Raw genomic sequence first — 20,269 nt, 5'->3', positions numbered from 1 at the left:
CATCTGGGCCTCTCGTCTGATTCTTCGGGATTTTCACTTGAATGGGTTCTGCTGAGTCGCGCCCAAAGCCTCCCTCTTCCAGGCTCCTGATCCCAGCTGGATGTGAAGGTCCCATTGTCCGGCCTCTGGGCAGCCTTTGCTGCAGTGGTCCTCCCGGAGCCCTGGGGATGGTGCTGGAGGGGTCAGAGGGAAGGGTCCGGGAGAGCCACCCCCAAATCCCCGGCTGCACCTTGAAGGATGTGGGTGGCAGGAGAGGAGACCAAGCAATGGCCCCCTGCGCCCTTTGGAGGGTGGACAGTCAAGGAAGGTGTGACCTCCCGCCCCCAATAAAAACTGTCTGGGGACAAGGGGGAGAGCTTTCCTGGAGAAATCCCAGGAACCTGACTTGTGTCCTGACATCAATCCAGAGGCAGGCTCCCTCCAGAGAGACTGGCACTGGAAACTTCTGGGTAGCAAAAAAGGTTTTCCTCCATGTTTCTTACACTCTGTCTGTGTGTAGCTGTGGTTTTGTTGTGTGTAGCTGAGTGTGCGAAGCAAAGACCCCGTCCAGTTTAGGCTCAGTCTCGCTCCCTCCTTCCCTGGGAGGGGCTGTCTGGGGCAGTGAGGCGCTGAAGGGGTTAAAGTGCGCGAGTGGCTCCCTAGAGAGGCCCAGCGAGGCGGGCGGGGGCGCTGAAGGGGTTAAAGTGCGCGAGTGGCTCCCTAGAGAGGCCCAGCGAGGCGGGCGGGGGGCGCTGAAGGGGTTAAAGTGCGCGAGTGGCTCCCTAGAGAGGCCCAGCGAGGCGGGCGGGGGGCGCTGAAGGGGTTAAAGTGCGCGAGTGGCTCCCTAGAGAGGCCCAGCGAGGCGGGCGGGGGGCGCTGAAGGGGTTAAAGTGCGCGAGTGGCTCCCTAGAGAGGCCCAGCGAGGCGGGCGGGGGGGAGGAGGAGAGGCTTTGTTATTGAAGGGCCGGAGAAGCCGGGGAGGGCTTCAGAGTTCCCACAGGGGGGAAGAGCCTCGCGGCTGGATCCCGGGAAGCTTTACTCACGAGTAAGTCACGGAGTAAAATGTATTATTATTATTGCATTTCTTAACCGCTCCATCTCCTAAGGCTTCCAATGCAGTTCGCCCTATACATTGCAATGAGCGGCAGAAGAAGAGTGGGGTTTTATAACCCCTTTTTCGCAACCCCAAGGGAGTCTCGAAACGGCTTACTATCGCCTTGCCTCCCTCTCCCCGCAACAGATATTCTGTGAGGTTAGGTGGGGATGAGAGAGTTCTGAGAGAACTGCTCTGTGAGAACAGCTCTAACAGAACTGTGCCTAGCCTGAGGTCAACCAGTTGATTGCATGAAAAGGAGGAGTGGAGAATGAAACCTGGCTCCCCCCCCAACTGTGGACTGGCCTGCTTGAAGAGGTCAGGGGGCTCCCACTTTTCTGCAAACTACAGATAATTGAACTGTTTAAGAGGGAAGTTCTGTCCAAGGTGAGTCCCAAAGTCATGTGGATATATATAAGGCTAGACTGGGCTACTTTATTCTAAGTAGGATTCTATTATGTAATTTTTAAAATGTATGTAAGGTGTAGCCTCCTAGGTAATTCTGCATCATTTTGAAGTTCTTGTTAACATTTACACTTTCCTTCAGTGGCGCTTTTCAAATTTCTGGTTAGCTGTACAATTACACCAGTGATGTCGTTGGTTCTTTCAGGGGTTTTTCTGGCATTTTGATATATTTTCCTCTTCCCCTTCATAGTTACAGGGGGAAGGGTCTCTATCCCAAGTCGGAGGCAACTGAAGGGAAGAAGATGGAAGAGCACAAGGACTCAGAAGAACCTGGAACTGGCAAGAGATCAAGCAAAGGTCCCCATCCTGTTCAAGCAGAGAGGTTTGCTGAATTCTGGGAAAGAGCTGCTCCAGAGATCTTAGTTCAGGACACTATGACTGCAGAAGTACGCAGCCAATGCTTCCGGCAGTTCCGCTACCATGAAGCCGAAGGGCCCCGAGAGGTTTGCCGAATGCTCCATGGACTTTGCAGCCACTGGCTGAAGCCAGAGAGGCACACCAAGCAGCAGATCCTGGACCTGGTGATCCTGGAGCAGTTCCTGGCCCTCCTGCCCCAGGAGATGCAGGGCTGGGTGAGAGGATGTGGGCCAGAGAGCAGCGCCCAGGCGGTGGCCCTAGCCGAAGGCTTCCTCCTGAGCCAGGCAGAGGAGAAGAGGCAGGCCGAGCAGGTGAGGGGGTTTCCTGCACTCAGTTTGAGCAACAGCTTTATCCTAAGGCTTTCTGGCCAGATATTCCTACCTGGAGGGAACTCACTTGGCTTGGAAGAAAACCCAACCCTGATTCTTGCCCTCATGGAATGAGTTCTGCTGATCGATACAGGGATGAGGGACCTGGGAGTGGGGTAGACTGGGTCTCCTTGGGCTGTTCCATCCCTTCTCTGTTTTTCTGCTATTCCAGGTGTGGGGACCATCAGTGAAGCCTGAAGCAAAGTTCTCTGAGGGAGAAGGATCTCAGGATCATGGCCAGGAGGCCCTCTCACCTGGTAAGGCCTCCTTTTGGCCAGATGGCATTGGGGCACACAGGGAAATGGTTTGGTGGAAGAAAGAAATGCAGCTTTCATGTAACTTTTTGATGGAAATAGTTTAAAATGTCTGTTCAGTGTAAACAAAGGTTTGGCCTTCTCTTTTCTCCCACTGGCCTTCTCCTGGCACAGCAGACCTTCCCTCCGGTTGGGGTGCCTGGAGGCAGGAGGCTGTGGCTTCAGCAGGGACCGGATCCAAAGAGTGGCCCCAGGAGATCAGTCATCAATTTGGGGGGCCAGGGCACAATCCCCCCCCACACACACACACACTCTTCTGTCTTTATCTAAAGCATTCAGGCCTAATCTTTGTAGTTCTGGACTTGGCTGTCATCAACAAGAAGATGTTACACAGAGCAAGCAAAGAGAAAACACATGCAGCGTGGGGTATTAATTTCCAAGACGGTAATCCTATGCCTACCAGGGTGTGAGCTTCTTAAACCAGAACAGAAATCTCTTAACAAAAGAGAACCAGGTTAGATCTGGTAAATAAAAAGAGAAGAGCTACAGAAAGGAAAGAATGCACACGTGAACCAAGTTTAAATCCTTCCCGCTGACAATCTTCCTGCTCCTAAGGGGGAAAATAATAGGGAAGAATCAGAGACATGCAGGCCGGCTTCCCAAGGACAGCTGGGCAGCTCTGGGGGAGCAGAATTGGATGGAAAAGTAGGGAATTCAGCTGTATAGCTGAGGGGACAGGCTGGGGTCCCAAACCTGCTCCAGGTTGAATGGCCTGAGGAATAATTTTTATACATTTCTGCTCAGACTGAAGAGGAGAAAAGGTGTTGATTTTAGAATGTGGGAGTGACGAAAAGACCATCTTCTCTGGAGATGAGAGGCATTTTTTGTGTGCGTTGTGAATGGGAGTTTTTCTTCTTTTGTGTTACTAAAGTCTCAAGGAGAAGTGTTCCTTTAGAGCAGTGGTCCCCAACCTTTCTGAGGCTGGGGACCGGCAGGGCAGCGGGCCGCGCATTGCGCATGTGTGAATGCGTCATGCACGGCCGAAATCATGCATGCGCGGCACTTCCGCGATGTGCGGGCGCGGCTCTGATTCCCTCTCCCCGCCCTCCCGCAGTAAGAAGCTTCCCCGGCCGCAAGCTTGCGGCCTGGGAAGTTTTTTACTGCGGGGGGGGGGCGGGGAGAGGGAGCCGCGGCCCGGCGCCATGGCCTTCGCGGCCCGGCATCGGGCCGCGGCCCGCAGGTTGGGGACCACTGCTTTAGAGCAGTGGATCTCAGCCTGGGGGTTGGGACCCCTCTGGGGGTCAAATGACCCTTGCACAGGGGTTGTGGCAGGGCAAGCAGCTTGGCTGGGGGGGTGCCATCCACACAACAGGCTTGCGAGGTAGATTGAGATAGAACATTTGTCCGTCTGGAGCAGCGGAAAAGAGTGAAATCAAGAGACAGAACTGAACTGATGAACCCCGGGAAAACCCCAATTTATATCCAATATACCTAATTTATATCCTGGAGAGCCAGTTTGGTGTAGTGGTTAGGAGTGCGGACTTCTAATCTGGCATGCCAGGTTCGATTCTGCGCTCCCCCACATGCAACCATCTGGGTGACCTTGGGCTCATCACGGCACTGATAAAACTGTTCTGACCGGGCAGTGATATCAGCGCTCTCTCAGCCTCACCCACCCCACAGGGTGTCTGTTGTGGGGAGAGGAATGGGAAGGCAACTGTAAGCCGCTTTGAGCCTCCTTCGGGTAGGGAAAAGCGGCATATAAGAACCAACTCTTCTTCTTCTTCTTCTTCTTCTTCTTCTTCTTCTTCAATCATGAACAGTGGATCTTCATGCCATGGGTCAGTTTTGGTTCAATTTCTGTGAAAGAACCCTTGCATAGTTTTATGGTTGGGAGGTCACCACAACATGAGGAACTGTATTAAAGGGTCGTGGCATTAGGAAGGTTGAGAACCACAGCTTTAGAGAGACTGAGAGTTTGGCCAGACCAGTGGATGGCTGAGTACATGATGGAGTGGGGGAAGAAGTCTTCCTGCCCAGCACTTCAGATAAGGGAGGAATGGCTGGGGCTGTCTTGATTATTTGGGTTGCTCTTCACGCCAGGATATCCAGGTGGGAACCACTTAGGTCCTTGGGGAAAAGGCCCTTTGGTGGAGCCCCACCAGATATGGCTCTTGTATGATTAGTGCAGAAGTTGCATGATAAATAAGGAAAGAAGGGGGGGGGGACTTAGTCAAGAAAAGGCAGGCTGAATGTGGGGACAGGGTCATCAATGCTTATCTTCAGTTGGCAACTAAATGCTTCTCCCTAGCTTACAGCAAAGGGTTTTTTTTTGGGGGGGGGAGGCGGTGGAGAACTTCTCTCTTGCCTGAGTTGGGCCGGGGCTTTATTCTTGATTCCACCAGCAGATGTAGAGGAACTACTTGGGGAATTCCAGGGGTTCTCTTTGGAAAAAGTCCAAAATGAAGAGGCTGGAGGAGACTTAAGTGTTGGACCTCAGGAACAAGTGGAAAACCACTTTCAACGTGTATATTATTGTACGTTTCAGTGGAGTGCAGGAACCAGCCTCTGACGCATTAAGGTGGCTGGAATTTTAAGTGCAGATCAGACTCCCCTGTGTGGGTAATAACAGAAACTTTGCCTTTATTCCAACAGGGGATGGACAGAGGACTGAGGAGGACGAGGAACTGCATCATTTGTCATCGGATGAAGATGTGAAAGGAAAATTTGGGAATCAAGGCAGATCTCAGTGGCAGAAAGGAAACCACACAGTCCAGAAGAGGGATCAACCCATTCCTTGTCAAGGGGGAGATTTCCATGAAGAAATTCACATGGTGGAGGAAACATATGAGTGCTTGGAGGGTGAAATGGACTTATCGGATCAAACCAAATATAATACCCATTTGCGAATGCACAGTGGAAAGGAGACCCATCAATGCCTGGAGTGTGGAAAGAGATTCCTTTACAGAGCAGAGCTCTTTAAACATCAACAAACACATGCAGGAGAGGAACATGATAGCCGCTCAGACTGTGGTGAGACTTTCTCACAGAAATCAGACCTTATTAACCACCAAAGCATTCATTCAGGAGCGAAGCCATTTATTAGCTCAGAGAGTGGAATCTCCTCTTGCAGAAAACAGGTTAATGGACGTTTCTCAAGGTACGTTATGATGAAGGCCTGTAAATGCTTTCGGTGTGGAAAGTACTTTAAATACAGATCACAGCTTCTTCTGCACCAAAAAACCCACACAGGGGAGAAACCGTTTGAATGTTCAGAGTGTGGAAAGAGACTGAGTAATAGGAGCAATTTTCAGCATCATCAAAGAACCCACACAGGTGAGAAACCATTTGAACGCTCAGAATGTGGAAAGGAATTCAGTCACCTTGCTAATCTTCTACAGCATGAAATAATCCACACGGGGGAGAAACCTTTTGAAGATTTAGATTTTGGAATGAGATTTAGTCAGAGTGGCCATCTGCAACAGCATATAAGGGCCCCCACAGGAGAGAAACCTTTTGAATGCTCAGAATGTCAAAAGAAATTCCGCCGAAATTGTGACCTTCAAAGGCACCTACGAACCCACACAAAGGAGAAGCCATTTGAATGCTCCGAGTGTGGAAAGAGATTCAGTCAGAATTGCGATCTCCTGGTGCATCGAAGAACCCACACAGGGGAAAAACCTTTTGAATGCTCAAAATGTGGAAAGCGATTCAGTCAAAGTGGCCATCTTCACAAGCATTTAGGAACCCACACGGGAGAGAAACCATTTGAATGCTCAGAGTGTGGAAGGCGATTCAGTCAGAGATATAGTCTTCAACATCACCTAAGAATCCACACAGAGGAGAAATCTTTTGAATGCTCAGAATGTGGAAAGAGATTCAGTCAGAGTGGTGCTCTTCAACAGCATCAAAGAATCCACACAGGAGAGAAACCTTTTGAATGCTCAGAATGTGGAAAAAGATACAGTTACAGATGTAGTCTTCAAAAGCACCTAAGAATCCACACAGGGGAGAAACCTTTTGAATGCTCAGACTGTGGAAAGAGATTCAGTCAGAGTGGCCTTCTCCATCGGCATCAAACAATCCACACGGGGGAGAAACCTTTTCAGTGTTTAGAATGTGGAAAGAGGTTCAGTCAAAGTGGCCATCTTCACAAGCATTTAGGAACCCACACAAAACCCTTTGGATTTTAGAGCGTAGAAAGAGATTTAATTGGGAGTGATCAGATGCAACACCTTCAAGGAACAAGAGGAGAAACCTTTTCAATGCTCAGTATGTGGAAAGCGATTGTGTAATAGCAGTTTTCAACAGCATCTAAGAACCCACACAAATTGGAAACTATTTGAATGCTCATAGTGTAGAAAGAAATTCAGTTTGAGCGGATGAATCCAGACAGGGAGAAACCTTTTGAATGCTCAGAATGTGGACAGCGATTCAGTCAGAATTATAGTCTTATAAAGTTTTTGAGAAATCATACAAAGGATAAACTTTTGAATGCTCAGAATCTCCAAAACTAGAAGGATTATGTATATATTCCAAATCCTCAGATCAAATAGATAAGTATAGATCTGTGGATAGATTTCAGGGGACCTGTGAACTTGGATGGGGAAAAATTAACTTTATTTTCACTATAAGCTCTAACTGAAATTGAGTGTTTCACTAAGAGATGTCACTAGTATTTTCATATCACAATTCAGTTGTTGTATATATCTCGAGACATCCTTGTTGTTCTGAAATTAGGGTTGTTATTAGACCCATTGCTAGACTGTATGTGATCCCAGCCTTCCTGTCTATGGAGGCTCATATGAGATCCCTGACCGATTGTCGGTCAAACTTTGTGCCTGCTCGTTCAGCCATAGAACAGTGAAGTTGGGTCTTCTCCGATTGGTGACCCAGATGCCTACATTGATTTCCAATTGTTTTTTGATCAATACATGGAAGAAAGTGAGCCGTTTTCATCTTTTGTAACTAATCTGCAAAACTGCACAGTTCAAAGGAGAGTTCTTGTATCTCCATAAGACTGTCCATCCTTTGTAGCCCTGTTAGGTGTGGTGGCCACGAGGGCACGCCAGGCGTCCACCCAAGCTCCAGGTATTATTTAATGCACTAATAAAGAAGCCCATAGATAGCAGTATATTATACATTTGTTCTTTAAAAATATTTTGTTAACTACGTCAATATAATGGGCTTCCTTTGTAATGCTTTGCATCATGTGCATTTAAAAGCATTTCTCCTGAGAAGAAGTCCAGAGGTTTCTCCAGACCGCCATGGCTCAAAAAAGGTTAAGACCAGCTATGAAAGAGGGAAAGCCCTGCCTTGGAAGAAGAAAAGCAGGTGGCAGGAAAACCAGGAAAGGAGAGTGGGGGAGAGAGGCCCAGAGATCCCTCAAACTCCTAGTGGTCCCTGGGGATCTCCCAGAATTAGAACTGCAGGTATCGGAGGTCAGTTCCCCTTAAGCAAATGGCTGCTTTGCAGGGTGGTCTCCACCACGGAACTATGCCCAGCTGAGGTTCCCTGCCTCCCCAAACCCTCCCATCTCTAGGCTCCATCCCCCCAAATCTTCAGATGGGTCTCAACCTAGCTGGCTGGCCAGAGATGGTGCAAACAACAGAGAAGAAGAGTTGGTTTTCAGACGCCGCTTTTCTCCATTGAGAGTCTCAAAGCAGCAGTGCTGTGCGGCAGGATAAGCCTGGCAACAGTTAGCCCCAGTCCCAGGTCAGAAGCTCAGTCCGAAGGGGGGGGGGGGGCAGGCAGAGGTCAGAGGTGTAGTCAGAGGCTACATACATTCATTCATTCATTCATTCATTCATTCATTCATTCATTCATTCATTATATACTGCCCTCCCTGAAGGCTCAGGGCAGTTTACAGAAAACAGGGAGGATACAATTAACACATGGTAACAGGTAACAATAACAGCAGTAATAATAATAATTAAAGACAATTAAAGACAATAATAATTTAACATGATAATAACAATGATACATTGTAAGAGCCTCAGCTCAACTCTTACTGGGCCCTGTGGGCAACCGATTAATGATTATTGATTGATTGACATCAAGCAGGCGGAGGACTGAGGGGTGGCTCAAGGACAGGCCAGACGTCCAACCATGCAGAGGTCCATCTTGGGGCAGGCTGCTCCAGTCTTGTGCAAAGGGAGGCCCATAATCACACACAGGTTGCCTCCACACTGACTGGCTGGAGTGAGCCACGTGCACAGGGCATGGGGATCCCGGGGTCACGGTTCTGGAATCGCGTCCAGTAGTCAGCTTGGTGGGGTAGTTCAGAGCTCCAGCTTCTGGTCTGGTGAGCCAAGCTTAATCTGATCACTTTCTACTGGAATAAAGAGGGAGATCCTGTTAGCATCCCCACAAGGAGGTCTGACTTGCACCTGAAATTCCGTTCCACGCTTCCCATTTACTTGTGCGCTCCACCTCCGAACTCTCTTTCCGCCTCTTTATTATTACTGGCTTTATTTAGCCAGTTTGGTGTCGTGGTCAGGAGCACGGACTTCTAATCTTGGATGCCGGGTTTAATTCTGCGCTCCCTCACGTGCAGCCAGCTGGGTGACCTTGGGCTCGCCATGGCACTGAGAAAACTGTTCTGACCGGGCAGTGATATCAGGGCTCTCTCAGCCTCACCCACCCCACAGGGTGTCTGTTGTGGGGAGAGGAATGGGAAGGCGACTGTAAGCCGCTTTGAGCCTCCTTCGGGTAGGGAAAAGCGGCATATAAGAACCAACTCTTCTTCTTCTTCTTCTCTTTATTCTTGGCTTTCTCCAAAGAGAGGCCCCGCAATTCTCCAGGTGTCTCCTCTACGGGTGCTGCTGGAATCAAGGAAGAGGCCCTGCCTCCCCCCAGGCTAGAAGCCAGGATTCCCAACCAGGGAATCCTCATTTCTGAAGAAGAAGAGTTGGTCCTTATATGCCGCTTTTCTCTACCCAAAGGAATCTCCCCATCGTGGGGCTACCCAGGAGGGAGGGAGGGCAGAGCCCCGCTGGAGGAGTCCGGCGCCTCCTCCCGGTCTTTTCTCCTCCCGCCGCCTGCAGCCCCGAAAGAGTTAACTCCAGCGAGTTGCCTCCTAGACCATTTACACACTCAGAACTTCACTGCCCCAGCCCCCCCCCCTGCAGGAGCACAGATCGGGGCGGATGAGGCACACCAGGCCAAATGCTCCCCCGTGTGGGTGCAGGAAGAGGTGGGGCCACCTGCCAGGACTAAATCTCCAGCCTGCAGCCAGGCATGAAACCTCCAGTGCATAAACGGTCCTAGAGAGGCCGGGCCAGGCGGCTTTGTTATTGCAGGGCCGAAGGGCCTGGCTGCAACGGGAGGACCCTGTGGAGGCTTCCTCGCGAGTAAGTCTGGGGAGTGGGGGAATGAGGTTTTCAGTGGGGGGAGATGCTGCGGGGGGGGCGTCAGAGGGCGAGTTTTCAGCCGCCCTCCCCTGTGCGGGCCCTCCCCCTCCCCCCCCCCGCTGAACCTGGGCAGGGTCGCCCCGCCCCCTCCCCTGCACCCCCCCCTTGAGGCCAAGACGGCGCCCGCCCTGCCCCCCGCCACTCCACAGGAGGGTCGCCTTTTGCCCTGTAAGATTTATTTTATTTATTTATTACATTTGTATACCGCTTTCCCATATGGCTCGGGGCGGTTCGCAGGAAACACTTCATGGGTCATGCCTAGAACAACCTAAGCATCTGATACAGTCATAAAATAGCGTTTCAACTATACTTGGGCGGAGCCTCAGGGAGGTCAGGTGGCTTCAGGTCACAGAGGGGGTGTCCGAGGGGGAGGATGGCGGATGTTGCTTGAGCCCAATTGCCCAGCAACCTCAGGGCTCTTCAGGACTAGGGTCTGCGCCCAGGGGGGGGGGCGGTCGTGGTGGCCCACAAGCAAAAGCCCTGGAGGGGCCTCTGAGAAGGCTCTTGCCCAGGGCAGAGGGGCCTGGGAGGACTGCTGGACTGAAGGTGGTTCACGACTCCCTCTCTTGTCAGGGTCAGCCCCCCCCCCACTGCAGGGCCAGAATTTCTTCTTCTTCTTCGGCAGAGACAAATGTCAAACCCCCGACTCAAATGGCCCCTCCTACCGGGTGCCCATAGATGGCCCTGCAGGCCCACTCCCCCCCCCCCCATGGCCAAGGGAGGATCAGGCTGGAAAGTGGGAAAGTGGGGTCTCCTCTTCCTAGCCCTTCGTGGCCTTGGAGCCCCCTCCTCCAGGGCAGTCGCTCACCTTCTAGGCTCTACCCAGGCAGCTTCCCTCCCCTGAGCAGGGACTTCGTCTGCAGGCCCCCCCCCCTCAGCAAGCCCCCCCTGCAATTCCTTAGCACTGTCTAAAATGCTCCACAGATCAGAGTTCTTAGTGACTTGGGGTAGTTGTTGTTGTGGCCGTCCCAGCTGATCTACAACGACCCTGCAGGGGTCTCAAGGCAAGCGACGGTCAGAAGTGCTTTCCCATGGCTGCCTCTCGGGTGACCCTGGGCTTCCTCGGAGGCCTCCCATCCCAATGCCAGCTTAGCTTCCGACACCTGGCAAGACTGGCCTAGCCAAAGCAGTCCCAATCAGGATACTAATGAATGTAAATAGGATCCTAGTATGTACATTTTGTAATGAGCCTCTTGTGGCGCAGAGTGGTAAGGCAGCTGTCTGAAAGCTCTGCCCATGAGGCTGGGAGTTCAATCCCAGCAGCCGGCTCAAGGTTGACTCAGCCTTCCATCCTTCCGAGGTCGGTGAAATGAGTACCCAGCTTGCTGGGGGGTAAACGGTAATGACTGGGGAAGGCCCTGGCAAACCACCCCGTATTGAGTCTGCCATGAAAACGCTGGAGGGCGTCACCCCAAGGGTCAGACATGACTCGGTGCTTGCACAGGGGAGACCTTTACCTTATGTACATTTTGTAGTGCTGTAAGTTGAAAGGGCATTAGGCAGATTCCTGGAGGGCCATTCCATTCTCACTCATGTTGACTAAAATATGTCTGTGTTATCTTCCTTATATTAATAGGACCCAAAGCAGCTCAAAAAAAGGAAAGGGAGACAGTTCCTGGGAGCAGCTGTTAGCCATGGCAAAGAAACGGAATCTCCATGTTCTGCAGCATCCTATCTCCCAAAATGCATTGCTTGTGGCCAGCATGCATTTTCTATGGCCCTGCAGTAAGGCTTTCCAGAAGACTGATGCGCCCCAGTCAGAAAGAGGAGAGCGGACTATGGATGCCGGCATGCAGCATGCAGTCTGGCACGGCTGTGGTGTTCGGTGGTGAAGCATGGGCAGGATGTGATGTCAGGGCATCAGCAGGCATTGTGGGAACCCATCAATATTACCCTGGCATTTTCATACACATTGACGTAACATCTTGGCTTCTGTAGTACCTTCTCTTTGGCCTCTGCCACAATTTACTAAAACTCCTTACAGATTTTGCTGAGTGTGTCTACGGGGCAGGGTCTCAGAGCCCAGGGAAGGAGGGTGCACCAAGCAGGATTCAAACCAACAATGCGCGAGGCAGTCTAGTCTAGCAGTCTTTATCACAGGAAGTGGACATGCCAGGCTCTCCATCCTGCGCCCTCCCCAGTTGCCCCCTCCCCGTGCTCCCCCTCCTCTGCCTGGCATGGTCTCTGAAGAGGGATTCTTCTTTTTCTTCCAGTGTCCCTTTTCCTTTGAGGAGGTGGCCGGGTCTTTCACTGAAGCAGAGGGATCCGGGCCAAAGAGCTCTCTTCGGGGAAGTCATGCTGGAGATGGATGGGAGCATGGCCTCTCTGGGTAAGGATCTTTCATGGGTGCCAAAGGTACAAATGGCTGCCATCGGGCTGAAGCACAGATCAAAATACTGAATACAAATGCATCATTTTCAGGCCTGCCCCACTCCTTTCCTATGGGGAGTGAAAGTGATGTGCAGCACAGTCTGGGAGTAGGAACCAAACCAGCTGGCAGGTTGAGGGGCAACTGCAGCCGTCACCTGAGCCAGAGACGGGGGTCCTGGCCTGAAACCCAGGATGAGCCGAGAGCCCCTCGGAAAAGGGTCTGTCACCCAAATCACTCCTGCATGTCCAGCCCATAGGCAGCCGAAGTGTCCTTCTGTTAGCAAAGTGAAAAGGTGGGTCGTCTGGGGGATTCACTCCCAAGATCGTAAACCCTTGTCTACCTCGGTCGAGATGAAGACCAACACTCCGAAAAAATGAAGGGTATCAGCTTCTTCAATGAGAACAGCTAGGCCAAATGAGGAAAAAGGATTGTCCACTCTTGTCTTCAGTCATCACCTAGATACAATGACACACACACGCAACAACTAGCATCCTTTCTACAAACCATGAAGGGAACCCTTTGTATTGTGGGGTTATATTGGAGAGGCCTAGGCATTTCAATGTCTGACAGGAAGACACCCTTTGTGTGGCTGGAATTTCAAGTGCAAATCAGACCTCCTTGTGTTGGTGCTAATGAGATTTCTCTCTTTATTCCCACAGAAGGTGATCAGAGGAATGAGGAGGAAGAGGAACTGCATCATCTGTCACAAGAGGAAGTCAGGAATGGAGACTTGAGAGGAAGCTTCTGGAATCCAGGCAGACCCCAGAGGCAGAAAGAAAGCCAGATAGTTGAGAAAACAGATGAACCCACTCCTTGCCAAGGGGAGGATTTCGACAAAGCAATTCACATTGTGGAGGAAACCTACAAGTGTTTGGAGTGTGGCATGAATTTTTCAGATCAAACTCAATATAATATCCATCTGGGAATGCACAGAGGAAAAAAGACCCATTCGTGCCTGGAATGTGGAAAGAAATTCCTTTGTAGAGTAGAGCTCCTTAAACATCAACAAACACATGCAGGAGAGAAACACTATAGCTGCTTAAACCATGCTAAGTGTTTCTTGCAGAAATCAGAACTTATTAAGTGGCAAAGTATTCATTCAGGAGAGAGGCCATTTATCCATCCAGATAATGGAATGATATCCTCCGATGGAACACAGGGAAATCTAAATTTCCCAAGGAACTGTACAACGAAGGCATGTCAATGCTTTCAGTGTGGAAGGTTCTTTAAATACAGATCACAGCTCCTCTTGCACCAAAGAATCCACACAGGGGAGAAGCCTTTTGAATGCTCGGAGTGTGGGAAGAGATTCAATCGAAGAGACCATCATCAACAGCATCAAAGAATCCACTCAAGGGAGAAACCTATCGAATGCTCCGAGTACGGAAATACATTCAGTAAGACTAACAATCTACAGCATCAAAAAACTCACACAGGGGAGAAACAGTTTGAATGCTCAGATTGTCGAAGGAGATTCACTCACAGATGTAGTCTTCAAAAGCATCTTAGAACCCACTCAAAGGAGAAACCTTTTGAATGTTCAGGGTGTAGAAAGCGATTCAGTCGGAATGACCATCTTCTACAGCATCAAATAACACACACAGGGGAGAGACCTTTTGAATGCTCAGAGTGTGGAAAGAAATTCAGTCACAATAGCAGTCTTCTACAGCATCAAAGTATTCACACAGGGGAGAGACCTTTTGAATGCTCAGTGTGTGGGAAAAGATTCAGTCACAGTAGCAGTCTTCTGCAGCATCAAAGAACTCACACGGGGGAGAAACCTTTTGAATGCCCCAAGTGCAGAAAGCGATTCAGTCGGAATGACCATCTTCTACAGCATCAAAGAACTCATACAGGGCAGAAACCTTTTGAATGCTCAGAGTGTGGAAATAGATTCAACCACAGATGTAGTCTTCAAAAACACCTAAAAATCCACACAGGGGAGAAAGCTTTTGAATGCTCAGAGTGTGGTAAGAAATTCACTCAGAGTAACAATCTTGTACAACATAAAAGAACCCACACAGGGGAGAAACCTTTTGAATGCTCCCAATGTGGAAAGACATTCAGTCAGAATAGCAATCTTGTACAACATCAAAGAACTCACACAGGGGAGAAATCTTTTGAATGCTCAGAATGCGGAAAGAAATTCAGTCAGAGTGGCAGTCTCCTATTACATCAAAGAACCCATGGAAGTGAGAAACCCTTTGAATGTTCAGAGTGTGGAAAGAGATTCAGTCGGAGTGACAATCTTCTACAGCATCAAAGAACTCACACAGGGGAGAAACCTTTTGAATGTTCAGAGTGTGGAAAGAAATTCAGTCACAATAGCTATTTTCTTCAACATCAAAGAACTCATACAGGGGAGAAAGCTTTTGAGTGCTCAGAGTGTGGAAAGAGATTCAGTCACAGTAGCAGTCTTCTACATCATCAGAGAATCCACACAGGGGAGAAACCTTTTGAATGTTCAGAGTGTGGAAAGAGATTTAGTCGGAGTGACCATCTTCTACAGCATCAAAGAACTCACACAGGAGAGAAACCTTTTGAATGCTTAGAGTGTGGAAAGCGATTCAATCAGAGTGGTAGTCTTCAAAAGCACCTAAAAATCCACACAGGGGAGAAACCTTTTGAATGCTCAGAGTGTGGAAAGCAATTTTGTTACAGTAGCAGTTTCCAGCGGCATGTAAGAATCACACATGGGGAAATCCTTTTGAGCGCTCAGAATGCGGGAGGAGATCGAGTTACTTTGGCCACCTTCAGCTGCATCAAAGAACCCTCACAAGGAGAAACTCTATAAGCGCTTAGCTCAGGCTTTCTTAACCAGGTGTTTGTGGTAGTCGGCTGGGACAATAAGATCCAGTTCTTGTTTTTTCAATAAAGTCTGCACCATTGCCTATTTCAACCTCTCCAGGAATGTTCCTGAGGTCAGGGACAGACTGATAATATCCTGGAGGGGGCCTTGGAGATCCTCACTACCAGCTTGGACAAGTCATGAGGGACAGAGGTCAAGAGAGCATGAGGTTGGGCATACTGTTCCCAAGGCCTTGTCTGCTTCCACCAAGGAGAGCAGATTGAAGTGGTCCATTACAGGATGGTGGGATGGTCGAGGGGCATCTAGTTCATGTTCTTCATCAAACCTTGTGGGAAAGTCCTGGTGGGGCAACAAGATTTTCTCTACAAAATATCTCACAAAACTTCAAATTTAGGACCGCCCTGTGGGTGCCAGTGATCTAATTGTTTTGAACAATTGTACCAGGCGTGAACTTGTGGAGGCAATGGTGGCTGTATACAATTCCTTCTTAGTGGCATTCACTACCATATCCTAAGCCTTCAAAAAAGTCTTATAATATGCTCTCGGTTCTCAATGCTTAAGATTTTTCATCACAAGTTTTCTGCCAGGCTCGCTTTCTGCCAGGCTTGGTTTTGCTTGCATGGCTGTGATGCATGACAAGGAGCTGGCTTCGGGCAGAAAATGAGAAGATGTCAGGAGAAGTATTGTCAATAGCTTTGTAGAGTCAGACACATAAATTCTCCACCAGCTCATCAACTGAATTGCTGGAGGGGTTTCCGATCCTGCTAAACACATCAACCTCTGCTCTCCACCCATACAAGGAAGGGGTGGTATTGTGGTCCAACCACGGAACCCTAGTCAATTGGCCTGAGTCCACCCCATACCGAAGTTCAAATCCGGGATGTGGCCTTCTTGATGTGAGGGGCCAGCAATAAATTGAGTGACACCTGCTCTGAACTCTGCGATGAGTTGGTTTTCTCTGCATGGACACTGAAGTCCCCCAGCATTAATAATCTGGGGAACTGCATAGCCAACTCAGCAACCAACTCTAGAAAATTGGGCAGGACGTTAGCTGGTGTGTTAGGTTGTTGGTTCACCAAGCAGATGGCCGAACTCTTCACTTTACCCTACACAAGACCTACACGTTCAATTCCTGAGAACATTGGAACGGGGAGTGACCAGAAGGAGAAGGATTCTCAGACTAACATGGCCACCCTATCCCTCCCGGCCTCTTGTCTAAGACTGGGGAAGGACTCAAAAACCGTGACAACCTGCTCCTAGGTTTCTGTCAGGCATGCCAGGTTCATATCTTGCCTGGCAAGGACAACTTGGCATTGCACAACACCAATGTCGGAGAGACTATATTCTTCCTTACCCCACCACCAGCGCCACTGAGGATGGGAAAGAGGTTAGGAGTACAAGTCTTACTGTATCTCATTCTCCTCCGTCTTTGCCACCACCTCAGTTCTCTTGTCACCCAATTACTGGGCTCCCCAGCCCTTGGCAGGCATCACCACTCTGTTGCTCTTTACTCATTTCCACCTCCTACCTCCACCCAATAACTATCACAACCCCCCTCCTGTATTTATTTTATTTATTTATGTACTTAGATTTCTATACCTCCATTCCCAATTGGGCTCACGGTGGTTTACAATAATAAAAAAGGTAAAAACACAATAAAACCCCCATAATTCCCTCACATACTATTACTGGTAAAAAGCAGCAGGTGAAAACCACTAGCTGCTCCACTCCTCGTCCAGCCAGGAGGCCAAATTTCTTGTTGTCTTACTAGTGGGAGCCAGATCAATCAATAACAATAACAGAACAAGATGGACATGGGGGAATCCCAGCTTGAATCGAATATCGGGACCCCGCCCTGGCCTCAACCATATGCCTGGCGGAAGAGCTCCGTCTTGCAGGCCCGGCGGAAAGATGATAACTCCTTCTCCCAACCTAACAGTATAAACATGGTATACTACTCTAATAGTAGTAGCCTAACCATCTAATTTAAACCTGCCTTTCCATCTCGTATTAGGTGAGAAATCTAAGGTGGCCTGTTTGTTCTGGCTACTTTATCAACTCTCTTACTGGATGGGGCTGGTTATTCTTCAGCCCTTGTTCTTTCCTAAAGGGTTGGGGACAGAGTCACTCGGTAGACAGAGAACAGAGGTGGAGCCTACATTCCTGTTGTTATAGGAGTCTCCCATCGCTTGGGTGCTTTGCAAGGTGGTCCAGGTGGTCCAGTTTTTGCCCTTTAGCTGAATAGTCTCGGTCTGTTCCTTGCCTCCAGTCTCAGCACCCAGGGCCAGCAGCAGCAGCACAAGGTCACCTCTGGGTGTCCTATGGCGACCCCATTCACAAGGTGTCAATCTCTCCCTAGTGCTGGCAATTGGCTCTCGTCTGATGGAGCCAACGAGCCTGGCAAAGGGGCAACACAGATGTCAACAGGGGACATGCAAGGACTGGGCATTTGAGAAGCCAGAAGGGCTCAAGAGCAGAGGAGAGCCAGGGATACCGTGTTGTCCTCTGCCACAGAGGTCTGGGACTTCCCAGGAGCAAAGTGCTACTTTCCATCATCATCATCGGAGGAGTTCAGAGGCTTATTCAGTCTGCCCAGCAGATTGGATACTTTGTCCCCTGGTCTGGCCGACCAAGCCTTGGGTGAGCAGCAGTGTGATGAGGTCAGTGCAGGATGCCACATTGTTTTCAGTCAAACTTGATTCCCTTTAAAGGCTCCTTGCCTGGGTCCCAGCTCATGATGAGCCCACCAGCTCCACAGTACGATCTGCGCTGGGGCAGAAGGCGGTCTGATTCTGTACCTGGCCTTTGGTGTGAGCAGTGAGGTCCTAAGGAGAACAGCAGGAGTAAGAGTCATGGCACTGCTTCACCCCTTTTAGGGAGACAGCAGGAAAACATCTGGTGAAGCAGGAGGACACTGAGGTGACCAGGGGTCTGGTTTACTCTCTAGCTTCCAGTGTCAGACTGCATTGTCTTTCTAATTTCCAAGAAGAACAAGGCCAGTGTCGTTGGATCACAGGCCAGGTTTCGAGAAGGAAGAGTCGCCTGAAATTCAACCCTTCCAAAACAGAGTTCCTGTGGCTGGGTTGGAAGGGGCCGGATCAGGAATTGCCTCTCCCATGGCTAGATGGAGTGCAGCTGACACCTGTGCCCCAAGCTAGGAATTGGGAGACGACCTTGGAAACCTCATTCTCCGTGGAGGTGCAGGTCATGAAAGTAGCCCAGGCGGTGTTTTTTCATCTGTGCCAAGCGCAGCTACCAGCACCCTACCTGTCTTCAGAACTCTCTGCCACAGTCACTTCCAGGCTAGACTTCTGTAACTCGCGCTATGCAGGCCTGCCCTTGTCCTTGACCCGGAAAGTGCAATTGGTGCAAAATGGGGCTGCAGGGGTCCTCACTAAGGCATCTTGGACGGCCCATGTCCAGCCACGGCTGAAACAACTATGTCGGTTATCAATTTGTTTCCAGATCAGGTTCAAGGTATTGGTTTTGACCATTAAGGTTATGCATGGCTTGGGCACTACCAACTTGTGGGACTGCTTGCCTCCTTGTGCCCCCCGCAGGGCACTCTGTCCTGCAGGTATGAATTTGCTGATGGTCCCGGGTCCCCAGGAGATGCACCTGGCCTCGACCAGGGCGAGCGCATTTTCTGTCCTGGCCTCTGCCAGGTGGAAAGAGCTCCCAGAAGAGCTGCAGGTCCTGATGGAGCTCTTGAAGTCCCACAGGGCCTGCAAAACGGAGCTCTTCCGCCCGGCGTTGGGTTGAGGCTGGGTGGAGGGCCCAGGGTATGTGATCGGGTCATCTCCCTCCCCTTGTGCCTGGGCCTTTTTCCATCTGTGGTGCTACAGCCCTACCATTGCCTGGGAAGAATTGGTAGTAACTAATAATTAATTAGCGATTGTTAATTGTTTAAATGCCAACAGTATTGTTGTTTTAATCGTTGTTACAGGGATTTTGTAATGGGTATGATTTTATGGGGATTTTATTGTATGTGGGCAGGGCAAAATATTTGGAAATTTTATGGAATGTTTTATATGATGTGAACCGCCACGAGCCAGCTTGCTGGGAGCGGTGGTATACAAATATATAATAAAATAAATAAATGAAATAATGAAGACCATTTCTTGCCCAAAACCTTCTCCTGGGAGATTTGATAGCCAGCAGCCAAGAGTCCTCTGTGCAACCAGCTTTTCGAGAAGCTCATGGGTGCGCCTCATTTCCCTGTTGGTTGCCTTCTGTTGACTGGCTCAACCACCAGGCCGTGAGCATTGTGAGCATCCCAAATGCTTCATTGAGTGAGCATGTCGAAAATAATAATAATAATAATAAATAATAATAATTTGCTTTGGGTTCTGTGCGTTTAAAAGACCAGACTCTAAGTCAGTGTTTTTCAACTTACCTGATGACACAACTCCCTGGACACTTTGGCTATCACAGAAGCCCGAGGCAGCCAGCACTGTGGCACAGAGGGGTACCACCGGCCTCCGTGATGGCCAGAGCGGCCACGCACAATCCTCGCACCACTAGGAAGGAGGCAGTGACCCCTGGGGAAAGGGTGGATCGCAACCCCCAGGTGGACAACTGCTCTAAGTGGCAGAAATGAAAGACTTCAGGGGCCTCAGGGAGTTGGTCAGATGTGAGCATTTTTTGGTCTATGTCTGTTATGGTTGATCTTTAATTGAGACTCAAGGAGCATGGCACAGTGAGGGCTTCAGGGCAATGGTGGCAAACAGAGGGAGCCTCGTCCTTGACCTCCTTTGATTCTTTGGTTCGGTACTAAAATGCCAGGTGGAGAGAAGGAAATCTTGAGTACACCTGCTACCAGCTTGGTGTAGCGATTAGGAGTGTGGATTTCTAATCTGTCGAGCCGGGTTTGATTTCCCGCTCCCCCACATGCAGCCAGCTGGGTGACCTTGGGCTCGCCACAGCACAGATAAAGCTGTTCTGAATGAGCAGTATTATCAGGGCTCTCTCAGCCTCACCCACCTCACAGGGTGTCTGTTGTGAGGAAAGGGAAGGCAAATGGAAGCCGCTTTGAGACTCTTTCGGGTAGAGAAAAGCGGCATATAAGAACCAATTCCTCTTCTTCAGTAATCTCAGGGCTCTCTCAGCCTCCCCTCCCTCACAGGGTGTCTGTGGTGGGGAGAGGAAAGGGAAGGGGAAT

At 49.9% G+C, this 20,269-nt stretch overlaps 1 protein-coding gene across 2 annotated transcripts; it reads left to right on the top strand.

Moving 5' to 3' along the window:
• Window positions 1-911: 911 nt before the first annotated feature.
• LOC143833959 (uncharacterized) lies at window positions 912-15,192 on the top strand. Of its 2 annotated transcripts, XM_077330350.1 has the most exons (7): window positions 912-1,024; window positions 1,728-2,205; window positions 2,435-2,519; window positions 5,172-6,693; window positions 6,913-6,953; window positions 12,207-12,220; window positions 13,543-15,192. In XM_077330350.1, exons 2-7 carry the CDS (start codon window positions 1,780-1,782, stop codon window positions 15,091-15,093), a joined length of 3,639 nt encoding a protein of 1,212 aa, XP_077186465.1. In that variant the 5' UTR covers window positions 912-1,024; window positions 1,728-1,779; the 3' UTR covers window positions 15,094-15,192. The 2 variants fall into 2 exon arrangements, with proteins under 2 accessions (XP_077186465.1, XP_077186464.1); XM_077330349.1 differs by lacking the exons at window positions 912-1,024; window positions 1,728-2,205; window positions 2,435-2,519; window positions 5,172-6,693; window positions 6,913-6,953 and adding an exon at window positions 9,652-9,711 and having other exon boundaries at window positions 12,142-12,257; window positions 12,959-15,192.
• The last annotated feature ends 5,077 nt before the right edge of the window (window positions 15,193-20,269 follow it).

This window comes from Paroedura picta, chromosome 3 (genome assembly GCF_049243985.1).
Source record: "Paroedura picta isolate Pp20150507F chromosome 3, Ppicta_v3.0, whole genome shotgun sequence".
NCBI classification, from domain to species: Eukaryota; Metazoa; Chordata; class Lepidosauria; order Squamata; family Gekkonidae; genus Paroedura; species Paroedura picta.
Note: the sequence above shows the minus strand (reverse complement) of the source record. Positions and strands in the feature narration are given on the sequence as shown.

Coding starts and splice junctions, on each gene's coding strand:
- LOC143833959 (XM_077330350.1), top strand. CDS start 1,780: ATGGAAGAGCACAAGGACTCAGAAGAACCTGGAACTGGCAAGAGATCA. Junction 2,520..5,171: donor CCAGGAGGCCCTCTCACCTG/GTAAGGCCTCCT, acceptor TTATTCCAACAG/GGGATGGACAGAGGACTGAG. Junction 6,694..6,912: donor CATTTAGGAACCCACACAAA/ACCCTTTGGATT, acceptor GAATCCAGACAG/GGAGAAACCTTTTGAATGCT.